Consider the following 12,577-nt stretch of genomic DNA (forward strand, 5'->3'; position numbering starts at 1 on the left):
GGACCCTCCCCTTCTGACCTTGGGAGGGAATGCCCCTGCAGACAGAATGCCCCAAAAAGACAACAACAGGTTTTACTTTTTCATTTTAATTAAAAAGTAATCATCTCATCTTATTAACAACACAGAATTCCAAAGAGGAAAAAAACACTCTATAACACAAACAGGTCAGAACACAAAACGCTGCCACCTGGGGACCTTGAATTTTTGAAATCGCTTGCTCAGCCACTGGCAGGGACTCAGCTGATGTCCCCACTCTCCCTCGTCCCCACCAGGGGCCCCTTGCGACTGTGCTCCACAGGGCTCTAATGAGCGCATCCCTGGGGAGAGGGCAGCTTCCCTGGACTCCATTTAGAGCGGCAGCCAGAAGTCCACCCTCTCGTAATTTCACTCTGGCTCAAAAGTTATGAACAGCCACCGGTATCAAGGACATGTCCAGCTACCAAAAGTCTGACATCAAAATGGTCCCTACCTCCTGCTGCTCAGAAAACAGAACAAGAATCCAGATGAAAAATAAGAACCTGATTTCTGAGCCAAAAGCTCAAAACAATCACTGAAAAAAAACGGGTGTTCCCTGCCGGAGTCTAGAGCTGCCTTCTCAGAGCCTCCGTGAAACTAGCACTAGAGAGGGAGAGGCTGACAGAAATGTTAAGGGGGCGGTGGGGGAAGAGTGGTCAGGGTCCAATTTCACAGTTCTTGTTGAACTGCTGGTGACTGGAGCTGTTCAGCCCATTGGAGATCCTCCAATGAAATGAAAAAAAAAAAAAAAGGAAAAAAGAAAACCCAAACCAACAACCCTGGATGATGCAGAAGAGTGCCTGCTTCTGTGGCTGCCATGGCCACTTCCCAACTCCAGAGCAGCTGATCTATGAATCCTCAAGCAGACCCCGTACACGTGCGAGGGGGCACGACGACGGCACTGTGCTGGCCAAGCCCAGACTGGTCCTCTGCAACCCTAGGCAGGAGCTGCAGACAGGAACTTGAGCTCTGGTCGGCCTGGGCGAAGCTGGAAAACCTTGGTAGATTCAAAATGAACAAAGGCGGTGGCGATTGACATGAAAGTGCTGTTCCAAACTCAGCCAATCGGGCTTGGCTTCCTCCTGCCCACCCCCCACCCCAAATCCAGCGGACAGAGACCAGAGAAACCCATGACATATAAACTGAGCCCAGACACCTATACTGCCCAAGCGACCCCAGATGTATTTATTTTCTACAAAACAAAAAACAAAAACAACAAAAAAAGATACACCCCCAAATGCAGTATAAACTCTGACTCTGGAAGGAGTAAGCAACACAGCCTCGGGCAGAAGAGAGAGCAGGTGGTAGAAACATTCGATGTAGACCTGGAGAGGCGCAGAGAACATCCTCCAAATAACTCTATTTGAACGCAGTTGGTGGGAGGTCAGGGGATGAGGGGACGGGGGGGAGGGGTAGTTGAGAGACTGAGCCTCAGTAATGCCTCTGGTAAGATCCCATCGGGGCCTGGGGCCGCCCCACCTGTGCTGCGGTTTGGCTAACCAGGTGGGAGAGAGCAGGGCCACTCTGGATCAGGGTGTCCAGAGCCTTCTGTACACTTGGATTGTCAAAGTTGATACCCGTGGAAGACACGGGCCTCTGGCTAGCCATGTTGCTGGCAGGTGCTAGGCGACTGGAAGGTTGGCCAAAGAGCCCTTGGGAAGGAGCCCCAGGCCTGGGGCCCATGTTCCGAGCAGATCCCGCCTGTCCCAAAATGTTTGGAGGCTGATTGCCAGAGGCCTGTGATCTTTGCTGAGGCTGGCTGTTCGCTGCTGTGGAAAAATTCTGGTTCTGGGTGTTTCCGGCAACGACGGAGGGGGATGCAGAGCTGCTATTGGCCACAACCGTGCCACTATTGAAGAGGCTGAGGATTTTGGCCTGAAGCTCTTGCTGGGAGGTGGGGGGTGCAGCTGGACTGGGTGTAGCAGAGGGGAGCACTTGGCCGCTCTGGAGCGGTTGGGAGCTTGGCTGTGTCTTCAGCGAGGCACCCGAGGTCGCCCCGAGTGGTTGGCGGGAAATCGGGCCTAAAAGACAGAAGGAGGAGGTATCCAGTTGAAAGTACCCTCCGTGGGCAGGCGGCTTAGCAGCCAGGGAAGAACAACAATCACTGATCACATCAATCACATAATACACAGACTATAACATCAATTTCCCCAAGGGGCTACTTCATGGTATGTGCTGTCTCCAGGAAACAGCTTAGGTGTCCCAGTGGACTTAAGGACAAAAGGGCATCCATCTTGGTTAGCAGGTGGCCAGCAATCCTAGTCCACCCATCGCCACGTTCACTACAGGGACTGGAATTCAGTACCCAAATCTTAAGTTATCATTACATCAGCAAGGACGGCCCATGGGAGAACCCAGGGCATGGGCTCATTCCCCTTACCCACCCCAAAGAGCCTGGGCCTGCTACCCTCCCAACAGAGCCTGGGGGTTAGAGAAATGCAGAGTCAGAACTTCACCTCGGCCCTGCCACGTAGCTCACCAGGCAGAGAGTCGGTGCTGCTCCTCATAAGGCGCTCCTTCCGCTCTCGCAGGTAGTTGATAATCTTGTCAGTCTCCTCGGCAGTGAGGTACCTATTATCTGCCAGTAGGTTGAGGAGGCTTTGGATGGCCGGGGGGTGCCCCCCGCGCACTCCTTCCTCGGGGCCTCCACGCTCCCTTTCTTGCAAGATGGCTTCATCGGCCATCTTGGCTGCCTGTCTGGCAATCTCCTCACGTTCCTTCTCCCGACACTCATTCTTGTAGCGCTCATAATTTCTGGCCACCAGCACCATGGCGTCTGCCTGGGGCATGTTGCGATGCTCTGTAGGAGAGAATGATAGGAGTCATTTTCTCCCCTAACACACCTGAGTGCCCAACTGCTGGGCTCTACCAGCCCTTTCCTAACCTCAAACCAGCAAGAAAACCATTTTGGTGACAAAAAGCCTTGGGATGGGGAGCAGGGAGAAGGGAAATTAAAGCTGGGAAGATAAGTGAATAGATTTCTTTGGTGGGGAACACATACCTTTCACAGAGCTGGTTCTTTGGGGGAATTCCTAGATCACAGACTTGTAGCAAAAATCAAAGAAACACGACAGTCTCCCACAGATTCAAAAAGACCACATAGGGAATTACCATGGGAGGCTGGCCGCAGGGGGCCAAAAAAGGCCTTCTGTAAAGCCTGGCTCTCCACTGTGATGCTCAAGATAGAGCTGGCCTACTGTTTTTGAATTCATCAGTTCAAAGGTCATGGATAAAGATCAAATGTAACCATAACCTCCTCTCCTCACCCGCGGGCAACATGACTCATAGGGTGGTGAGAAGTCTTAGAACTTTACATAAATGTCCTCACACATCTTGAGAACTATTCCTCAGAGAGACAAATGACCAAATGACTTAGTGGAAAGCCTTACGTATTTTATGGTTATGGGTATAACCTGTCAGGCAAAGAGATTCCGTGTGTGGTGGGAAAAGGGAAAAGTCCGCAATGGAGGAGCAATGACCAGGGCATCAGGGCATTCTGAGTGTGAAGTACTGAAAGCGACCTCAGGGAAGGGCTTCAAGGACTTCCAGGGCCTCCTCCCTGCTCTCCTGCCCCTTCTACTTCTCCAGCACACTCGCAGATAGTATCCTCATCGCCTGTTGTGTTCTCTGTCCCTTATTACGAAGTCTGGTGAAAGCAAGGATTCTACTGCACTCAGTGCAGCGTGCGCCAGAGATGCGCCAGCACCTGCTCTCACGGGCGAGCGCCGACGGTGCACCTCTCTTCCGAAGTGACTTCATGTCGGTGGCTTGAAACGGGACACGGTGGGAGCATTTACACCATGGAGAGCAGCAAATGCTGTAAACCACACTGCCTCCTGCCCCCTCCCCAGAACGAGTTGTTAAACATTTGCCAGCATCCCACTGTCTCTACCTACGGGCTAAATAAATATGTTTTCTAGATAGCAGGCCCAGAACTGTATCCACTGAAAGAGTATCAGAGGAGAATGTGACCGTGCAAGTCTCCTCCAGTGTGTTTATAAAAGGGCCCTGCCACATGTGAGCTGACCTACAAGTCATTTGCTCCACACCTGCTTTTTCTGAGTAAGACACGAAAGAATTAATGGACTAGTGACTACCTCTGGAAATCTGACCCACTTGGGCCTCCATACCTTGTGGGGTTCCAAACATGATGTTGACTGTGCAGGAGCGGTGAATCTGGTGTTGCTGGGTGATGACGATAGCAAAAGGAGACCCACCCCTGCTAACATCCTCCAAGGCTTGTGACAGGGACACCTCTGTGTTGAGGAAGATCAAGTCCACTACCATGCCTAGGTCTCGTACCTTCCGCCCCACAGATTCAGCATAATCTCTGTAGAAACAAACAGGATCAAGGTGAGTACTCGCCGACCAACTCCCAGTCTGTACATTGCTGCACTTCAGCCAGCAGTGTGGGCTCCTAAGGGGAGTTCAAATCTCAGCGTACCCAGTGTCTCCCTAGTGCCCTCTTCAGGCTCCAAGAATCCAGACCAATTCCTTCTCTTATACTAATCTAGTTCCGAATGGTTATGACTAGCTCAGAATGGCCACACGCAAGTGGCCAACAGCGCAGTCCTTAGCACCCAGGTCCTCCTCTTGGTCCTGTAGTCCAGTGGTCCTTCCTGAAACACCGTCCTGCTGCCTAAGACTTGTGGGATGTGTCTGTCTTTGGGGTGGCTGCATAATATAATGGAAAAAACCCATGGGCTTTAATGCTACAGAGGTAAGTTTGGATCCCAGCCTTATCATTTACTTACAAAGTTGTGAAGATTTAAGCAAATTCCTTAACCTCTTACAGACTTGTTTCTTTACCAATAAAACAGGAACAATATGGCTCGGTTCATGTCATTCCCTTGACCTTCTCTCCAATCTAAATTAAATCCTTGATGTATTTCTTCTCCTAGGGCTCATCACCAATACATCCATTTTTGTCATCTGCCTGACCGGGATGTGAGCTCCACAAGAGGAAGGGGCCCTGTGTGCGTGCTTACCGTTATAGCTTCACCATACATATAAGAGATGAACTGAATGAATATCCACGTAACATGACGAGTGTGAAGATTAAAAATAATTTAAATAAAGCGCCTACCAAGGGGTGGTAGAGTAGGTGTTCAGAAAATGACAGCTATTATTATGTGTCAAGAAAAAAAAAGCTATCTACAGTCAAAGCAGCATCTATCTCTAAACAAGGCAGCCCAGAGCCTGGGAACTCTGCCTGCTGCTTTGTGTCTCAACACCTATTTCCCTAGTCTCTGCCTTGAAATTAGTTCTTTAACCCCAAACTGCTGGAAAACACATGAAGTTATTTACTAACCACCTGGGGAAAGGGAACATAGCTAAGCTAGTGCCAAAGCCTGCAAGCTGCTATGCTCCCTTCTGCCCCCCCCCCCCCCGCTCAGTCTCTTCAGGAAAGAATGTGAAAAAGAGGCGTGCGAAAAGGTACTGTGGGGGCGCCTGGGTGGCTCAGTTGTTAAGTGTCTGCCTTCGGCTCAGGTCATGATCCCAGGGTCCTGGGATCGAGCCCCGCATCGGGCTCCCTGCTCGGCAGGAAGCCTGCTTCTCCCTCTCCCACTTCCCCTGCTTGTGTTCCCTCTCTCACTGTGTCTCTGTCAAACAAACAAACAAACAAACAAACAAACAAACAAATAAATAAATAAATAAAAATAAATGTCTAGGGTGAGCGCCCTTCTGCCTTTTCAAGCATGTCTGAGCATGTCTGAGCATGAAGGTGACACAGAGACCAAGCCTTGATGACATGGTTTGACCAGATGTGGCCATACCCAAAGTTCCAAGCCAAGCAAACTAAAAATTTCCCTTTGGGGCCTAAGCCAATTTGCAATGGCTTTTCTGTAAGCTACAACTGACAGAACTCTAGCTAAACACAGGAGAGCAATGCTAGAGTACACAGCCCAAATTCAGTGGGTACAGCTGCCAAAGGAAGTCTTAATTTCTCTTCTGACCTTTCTCCTTATTCAGGAGAAATAGCCCAAAGGATTCTTACTTAGTCTGCTTGTTGACCACAATCACAGAACAATCAACAGGCCTCTCGGCATCAAAACGTCTCTGGATTTCCTCAAAATATTGACGATAAAGTTCTTCTCTACGCCGTTCCTCACGTTTCAAACGCTCTGTAAGACACCAACAAGGAAAACTGAAATATGGACTGTGACTTTCTATAAAAATAAGTCAGAGGTCTTATTGTGAATCCCAAACTACTTGTAGGCCAAGGTGATAACATACACATACTCTCTCTCTGAATTACTCTTCTGGACTACCTCCTAAAAATAGCCAGTACAATTGTTTCTTACTATTATACATTCACTGAAATGGAACAGTTGGATTAGAGGGCATGGTCACTTCAATGTGTCATCTGATACATACTACACCAAGGCTGCTACTCTAAAGAGGCTGTTACTAACTTATCCCTTCACAGGGGTGGATCACCAAGTGCTATTTCTCCACATCTTAGTCAACATTGGGTATTGTCATTTTTGAAAATTCCTGCCAACATGGTAAAAGACGGTATTCTGGGGCACCTGGGTGGCTCAGCTGGTTGGGAGACTGCCTTCGGCTCAGGTCATGATCCCAGGGTCCTGGGATTGAGCCCCGCATTGTGCTCCCTGCTCCTCAGGGAGCCTGCTTCTCCCTCTCCCTCTGCCTGCTTGTGCTCTCTCCCTCTCTCTCTGTCAAATAAATAAATAAAAATCTTAAAAAAAAAAAAAAGATGGTATTCTGTTGTTATTCTAATTTGCATTTTGGCGACAACTATTTAAGACCCTTATTGACAGGTATTTGTAATTTGTTCTGGAAAAAAAAAATCATGCAGTAAAGTTTTATTACAGATTAAAAATAAGGTTAATTCAACTATGAAATAATTAAAAAATCTTTAAAGATGTATTGAGAAAAATGAGGCTTTGAAAAAACATATTTGTCTTTACCTAAATAAGAGATGCTGTTAGGTAAGAATTATATATAAAACAAAAAAACCCACATGATGCACAGACAGTGCAAACAGTTGTAGTTATTTTGTTAATTGGCAAAAAGCAAGCACTTAACCCTCTTTAGCTCCAACTTTTTGTTCATTTCTTACTGCTGGAATCTCATATTCACTTCTTCTTGTTACATGACTAAACCGGATGATGGTACTAATTTGCATTTTATAAATTATTTTGAAGCTGAATGTTCCCTACATATTAGCAGGATATTTGTATTTCTTCTTTTTGTGGCTTACTTCACCAAGACATTAGTCCCTTTCTAGTTGGTTATTCGTTTCCTCTTTCATTTGTCGAGTGCTTCACCAGTAACAGAAATAAACTGCTGCTTTACCTTTTGCACGAGACTGACTTTCTGGGCCTGGAGGGCCTCGTCCATCAAAGCTATCTCTATAGCGGTCAAAATAAGCATCGTCCTTCCTCCTGCAATAGTCATCCATTCGCAGGTATCGGTCATAAGAGCTTTCTCTCCTGAAAAGTGGAAGAAATTTGCACAAAGTTAAAAGTCACCTATGCTGCAAAACTCAGATATAGAGCATTTTCAACACCCACTCCTGTGAGGAAGCAGCACAGTAAGGCAGGACTTTGGGATTAGACAAATGAGGTGTGTGTCTGAGATTCACCGCTTATTGCTCTGTGGCCAAGACTATGTTAACCTACTTTGCAAAATGACTGGGAGGATGTACAGAAAGCTCTCAGAATAGTCCCTGGCTTAAAGTAAATGCAAAATAATTGATAGTAACTACTGATATTAATTTTGATGCTTCCCCATCCCCCTTGCCTGTGTTTTTTAAAAACTATGGTTTAAAATACATACACACATCCATATATATATTTCATATAAATACACAGATACATTTCTCATCACCTTGAGAACACCCAGAACAGAAACTCTGTATCCATTAAGCAAGAACTCTTCACTTCCCATCCCTGTAACCGCTAATCTATTTTCTGTCTCATAAGAATTTGCCTTCTCTATTCATGTCAGTGGAATCATACAGTATTTGTTCTTTTGTATCATCTGGATTATTTCATTTAGCATTATGTTTTCAAAGTCCATCCTTGTTGTAGCAGGTGTATTACTTTCCATTTTATGGCTGAATAATAGTTCACTGTATGGATATATCACTTTTTTTATTCATTCATCTTTTGATGGACATTTGGGTTTTGTCCACCTTTCAGCTACTGCGGAGAGTGCTGCTATGCTACATACAAGTATCTGTTTGAGTCCTTCTTTTCAGTTCTCTTGGGTATGTACCCAGGAATGGAATTGATGGGTCCGAGTAATTCTGCTGTATTTAATGTTTTGAGGAACCTCCTTCCAACCGTTCTCCACAGCAGCCACACTATTTTATATGCCGCCAACAATGCATGAGGGTTCTATCTCTCCACACCTTGCCAAAATTACTTTCTTTTGTTGTTTTCCTTAATAAATAATATAGCCAACCTAGTAGGTATGAAGGGGTAGCCCGTTGTGGCTTTGATTTGCATTTCCCTTTTGACTAATGATGCCGAGTGTTTTTTCCCCAGACCTACTAGCCACGTGTACATTTTCCCTGTGTTTCTGCACTGCCAAAACAATTTGAGCTCCATCTTTTTTTTTTTCCCATTTGCACAATGCTGCCTTTCACAGGTCACATGGAAAGATCCAGATTCATTCGCTAAGCATAATTCATCAAACATTCACACATTCAGCAAATATTTATTGAGTAGCACATCTGCCACTTGCTAGACATTGGAAATATAAGGCTGATAAAGTCACTGCCCTTACAGAGCTTTCAATTAGTTCAGCAGAATACCCATAAAAGACTGTTATTAAAAACAACAACAACAAAATCCAAGCAAATGGCTGTATATGTACCTGTACATGGGCTCTCGGGAGTCTCTCATATCTCTGTATCTGTCGTACATGGGGTCCCGGTGATCTCGAAAATCCCTAGAGTCTCTTAGATCACGAAAGTCTCTAAGGTCTCTCATGTCCCGAGCATCACGCATACTTCTGCTGTCTCTGTGATCCCGAATGTCTCTGCTATCTCTGTGGTCCCGCAAGTCTCGGGGGTCTCGCATGGCTCTGCTATCACGGGCATCACGGCCATTTCTGCCATCCCTGGGCTCTCTCCTTGGACTTCCTCGGATTGGGGATCTATCACGTCTTGTATCTCGACCGTCTCCAAAGCCATATGGATCTCTGTGGGAGGTAGCAAGGAGGAGCTAAGACAAAGAAATTGAAGGTAGCCAACCCTTCAGCTCTTTATTGGAGGAAGTCCCCACCCTCTCCAAGCATTTTTCTCTAAAACACGGCAGCCAAACAGTGAGAACATGACTAAAATTTTAAAGAGAGTCACCCATCTGGTCAGCAAATAAAGACTAGTAGGCTTCAGGATCCCAAAAGATTAGGACATCAAAAGAAGAATGTATGACCCAAAGCCAAAGATTTTGACTGGGGTCACAGTATTTGTCAGGGAGTAATTCGGTATTCTTTACACATGCCACGCTATCATCTTAATCTCCACAGGTTTTCAAAGTGGAAGCATCTTTCCCCTAGAACCTGTTTTTTTTCCCACCAGACATGTTTGAAAGAGATTTTAAAAGGGGGGAAAGTTGGAGGGACATAGTAAGGGGCAAGACTCATGAAGAAAAAAAGGAGCAAATGCACAATCTCATACAAAGTAACAGTGGTCCAAGTAGTTGTTCCTGAAGTACAGAAAACCTCACTTAAAATATCGAGCAGGATAATCAAATTAAGGGAAAAAAAGAAAAAGTACAATATGACACACACAGTAAAGTATAAGAACACTCAGCTTCTCTGTCTTCTCAACATAGTTATTGAGTAGTGGTTTCTCTTAATCTGAGTTCAGGGCAGAACCAGGTTCCTTTTTTTTTTGAACAGTGTTTGAAGTCACAGATAAGTTTGGGCTGCTCTCATACAATATTTTTCATGAGACATTCCACCCCACTCTTTAAACTTGTTATTCAACCCACTTCTTAATCCCATTCCCGACTTTTTCACTTCTGCCAAAAATCATCTTCCTAGTTACCAAGGTTTAAGTTCTTGAAAGTTAACAATTCTTCCTTTCCTTTCCCCATTAAGTCACTTGAATCCTGTTCACTTTTCTTTTTCATTCCTACTGGATTCAAAGTTTAATCCAAACCCTTTTGCTTGGTATCAACAAGTTTCCAAAACAAAACAAAAAAAACAAACGAAACCAAACCAAAAACCAATCTTCCAGATTTCAATTCATTCAACACATAAACATCAGATTAACCATTCAAATTTCCACCTGTTACCAACCGCAGCTTGACAATCACACTTCTAGGTACCCCTCCCTAACAAATCTGGACCCTTCCCAACTGTTATTGCTCCCCCATTTCCTGATTCAACCTAGTCCGTTCTGTTCTTATGACTTAACTCACACAATGCTATCTGCTTCAGGATTTCTGTTCACATGGTTTTTCAACCTGGAATATTTTTCCTGCACTAATGCAAGTATCACCCAGTCCTCACAGGAAAGTTCATGTCCCAAAGCTTCCAAGATTAGAGAAGTCTAATCTCCCTAATAACTGTTGATCTTTCCTGCTGCTCAACTCTTAGAACACTTACTATTTCTATTACTCTTCTCTATCTGATATTTACCTTTCCACAACAGTTTCTTGTTTGACCTACTTTAAGGATTACCACCTCCATAAAATCTGCCCTGAACTCTTGAACTTCCCCAACAAATATGCTCCTCCTCCAGTCCTTTCCATCTCAATAAATGGCACACCTACCTACTCAGTTACTCAAGCCAGGAAACTGAATGTCATCTTTTCCAAAGCCCCATCCGCTCTTCCAATCACATTTCCAAATTCTATTCTTTCTCTGAAACTAGTATCAATTCTGTCCACGTTTATTTCCGTTAGTACCGCTGAAGGCCAACCCACAATGACCTTTCCCTAAAACCTGAGCAAGAGACTTCTACCGTGGGGAAAGACTTCCCCATTTCTGCTCTTGCCTCTTTTCTAATCTTTCTCCATATTATTCTAGAGTGATTTTTCAAATATGTAAAAACCTTTCACTGGTTTCCCACAGTATTCGGAATTCAATCCAAAATCTCCAGTAAGGTTAGTCAGGTGCTGCGTGGTCTTGGCTATCTTCTCCAACCTTACCCACTCCCCTCCGGAGTTCACCACTATCTTGCCACACTGGCCTTTCAGCTCTAACTAGCCAAGGTTTTTCCTGATGCCTCTACTTGAGCAGCAAGAACAGATCCATACTCATTCTCTATGTCTCAGCATAATATGTGTCTCTTACCCCTGATTCTCATAGTCTGAAAGTTTATTTTCTGCCCTTAAATCCTGGCCACATTTTCTCATAGCACTGTTTTTGTCATTTATCACAATTTGACATATCTATTTACTTGTATAACATCTGTCTGCTCTACTAAACTGTGAGTCCATGAGGACAAGGATTGTCAGTTTGACTCTCCACTATAAACCCACTATGTAGGTTTATAATGTCTGGCATGCAGCAGATGCTCCACGACTTATGTTGTATGTATTTCTATCACTGCACTTATCACACGGTTCTGTAATTTTATCTGTTTACATCGCTTCTCTACTGAAGAGTAAGCTCTCCTGAAATCTCTGGATCCCTAGGACAACAGCATGGAGTTCAGTAAATGTTTAATGAATCTAATTATTCAACTCAACTGTAAGCCTCTTATGAGCAGGCGTCATGTTTTGCTTAAACTTTTGTCATCTACCGTGATTAAACATATTAGGCAGCCATCACGATGCCATCAAGCCTGGTAACAAGCCTCAATTTTACTTCATTCACATGAGCACAGCAAAAATAACTTAAATGTCAATTCTGCATCTATGAAAAGTCCTTGTCATACATTTTAAGGCTCACAAGTACTCTTGATTTGTGGGAGCAAACATGGGAGACCAGGGAGTTTAAATGAGGAGGCGCTAAACATTTTTCCTATTAAAGTGCAGACTAACCAAGATTCTTACTGTTTCTTATTACGTCATATAATCTTCCTCACATGTGTAACATCTGATAGAGTATATAATGTGGGAAAACACTCAGGATCCTTTGGGAAGAGACAATTGTTAAGTATTTTTGGATTAATGATTAGCAGATAATCCTGCCTTGGGGGGCAGTTAGAAGTAGTCATTAGAGGTAGAATCAGATTTCAAGTGTTCTTGGCAATCAGGGATAAGAGATACCATGAGCCTGATAAACCACAGACCACACACAAAGCCTTCGGGTTGTGGAAATGAGGGGCAGAGATACGGCTAAGAACACCAAGTCACAGCACATTATTCACAGCCTTAGGATAATTAAAAATGCCATATTGTTCTCATTCTTTTGAATCCACTGAAATACCTTACTTACCTGTCAGAGTCCATCCCTGGAGGCTGACCATAACCCTAGAATCCCAAAGTCTAGGTTCATGCTTCCAGTGTGAGAAGGCAAGCACTCCCTTTCCCTCAATAAATCTAAAGTCCTTATGCAACAAAACTACTAATTCCCTCAATTGCCTTCTGGGTAAAATGTAGAAAAGATGATATTCACAAGGCGGAAAGAA

At 44.7% G+C, this 12,577-nt stretch overlaps 1 protein-coding gene across 3 annotated transcripts in view; it reads right to left on the reverse strand.

The window, feature by feature from the left end:
* Positions 1 to 85: 85 nt before the first annotated feature.
* The window catches only part of NCOA5 (nuclear receptor coactivator 5), a 31,024-nt gene continuing 18,532 nt past the window's right edge, over positions 86 to 12,577 (reverse strand). Inside the window, exons 2-8 of one of the 3 annotated variants that reach the window (XM_044918579.1) lie at positions 9,042 to 9,192; positions 8,866 to 8,898; positions 7,339 to 7,475; positions 6,014 to 6,140; positions 4,146 to 4,345; positions 2,472 to 2,815; positions 86 to 2,036 (exon numbers count right to left, since the gene is read on the reverse strand). In XM_044918579.1, coding sequence (XP_044774514.1) covers positions 1,989 to 2,036; positions 2,472 to 2,815; positions 4,146 to 4,345; positions 6,014 to 6,140; positions 7,339 to 7,475; positions 8,866 to 8,898; positions 9,042 to 9,184 — 1,032 coding nt within the window. In that variant the 5' untranslated portion in view covers positions 9,185 to 9,192 and the 3' untranslated portion in view covers positions 86 to 1,988. Of the gene's footprint in view, positions 2,037 to 2,471; positions 2,816 to 4,145; positions 4,346 to 6,013; positions 6,141 to 7,338; positions 7,476 to 8,865; positions 9,193 to 12,577 lie in introns of all 3 variants that reach the window. The other 2 variants (XM_021688932.1, XM_021688934.2) reach the window with 2 other exon arrangements.

The sequence above is a fragment of the Neomonachus schauinslandi genome, chromosome 10, assembly GCF_002201575.2.
Source record: "Neomonachus schauinslandi chromosome 10, ASM220157v2, whole genome shotgun sequence".
In the NCBI taxonomy this organism is placed as follows: Eukaryota; Metazoa; Chordata; class Mammalia; order Carnivora; family Phocidae; genus Neomonachus; species Neomonachus schauinslandi.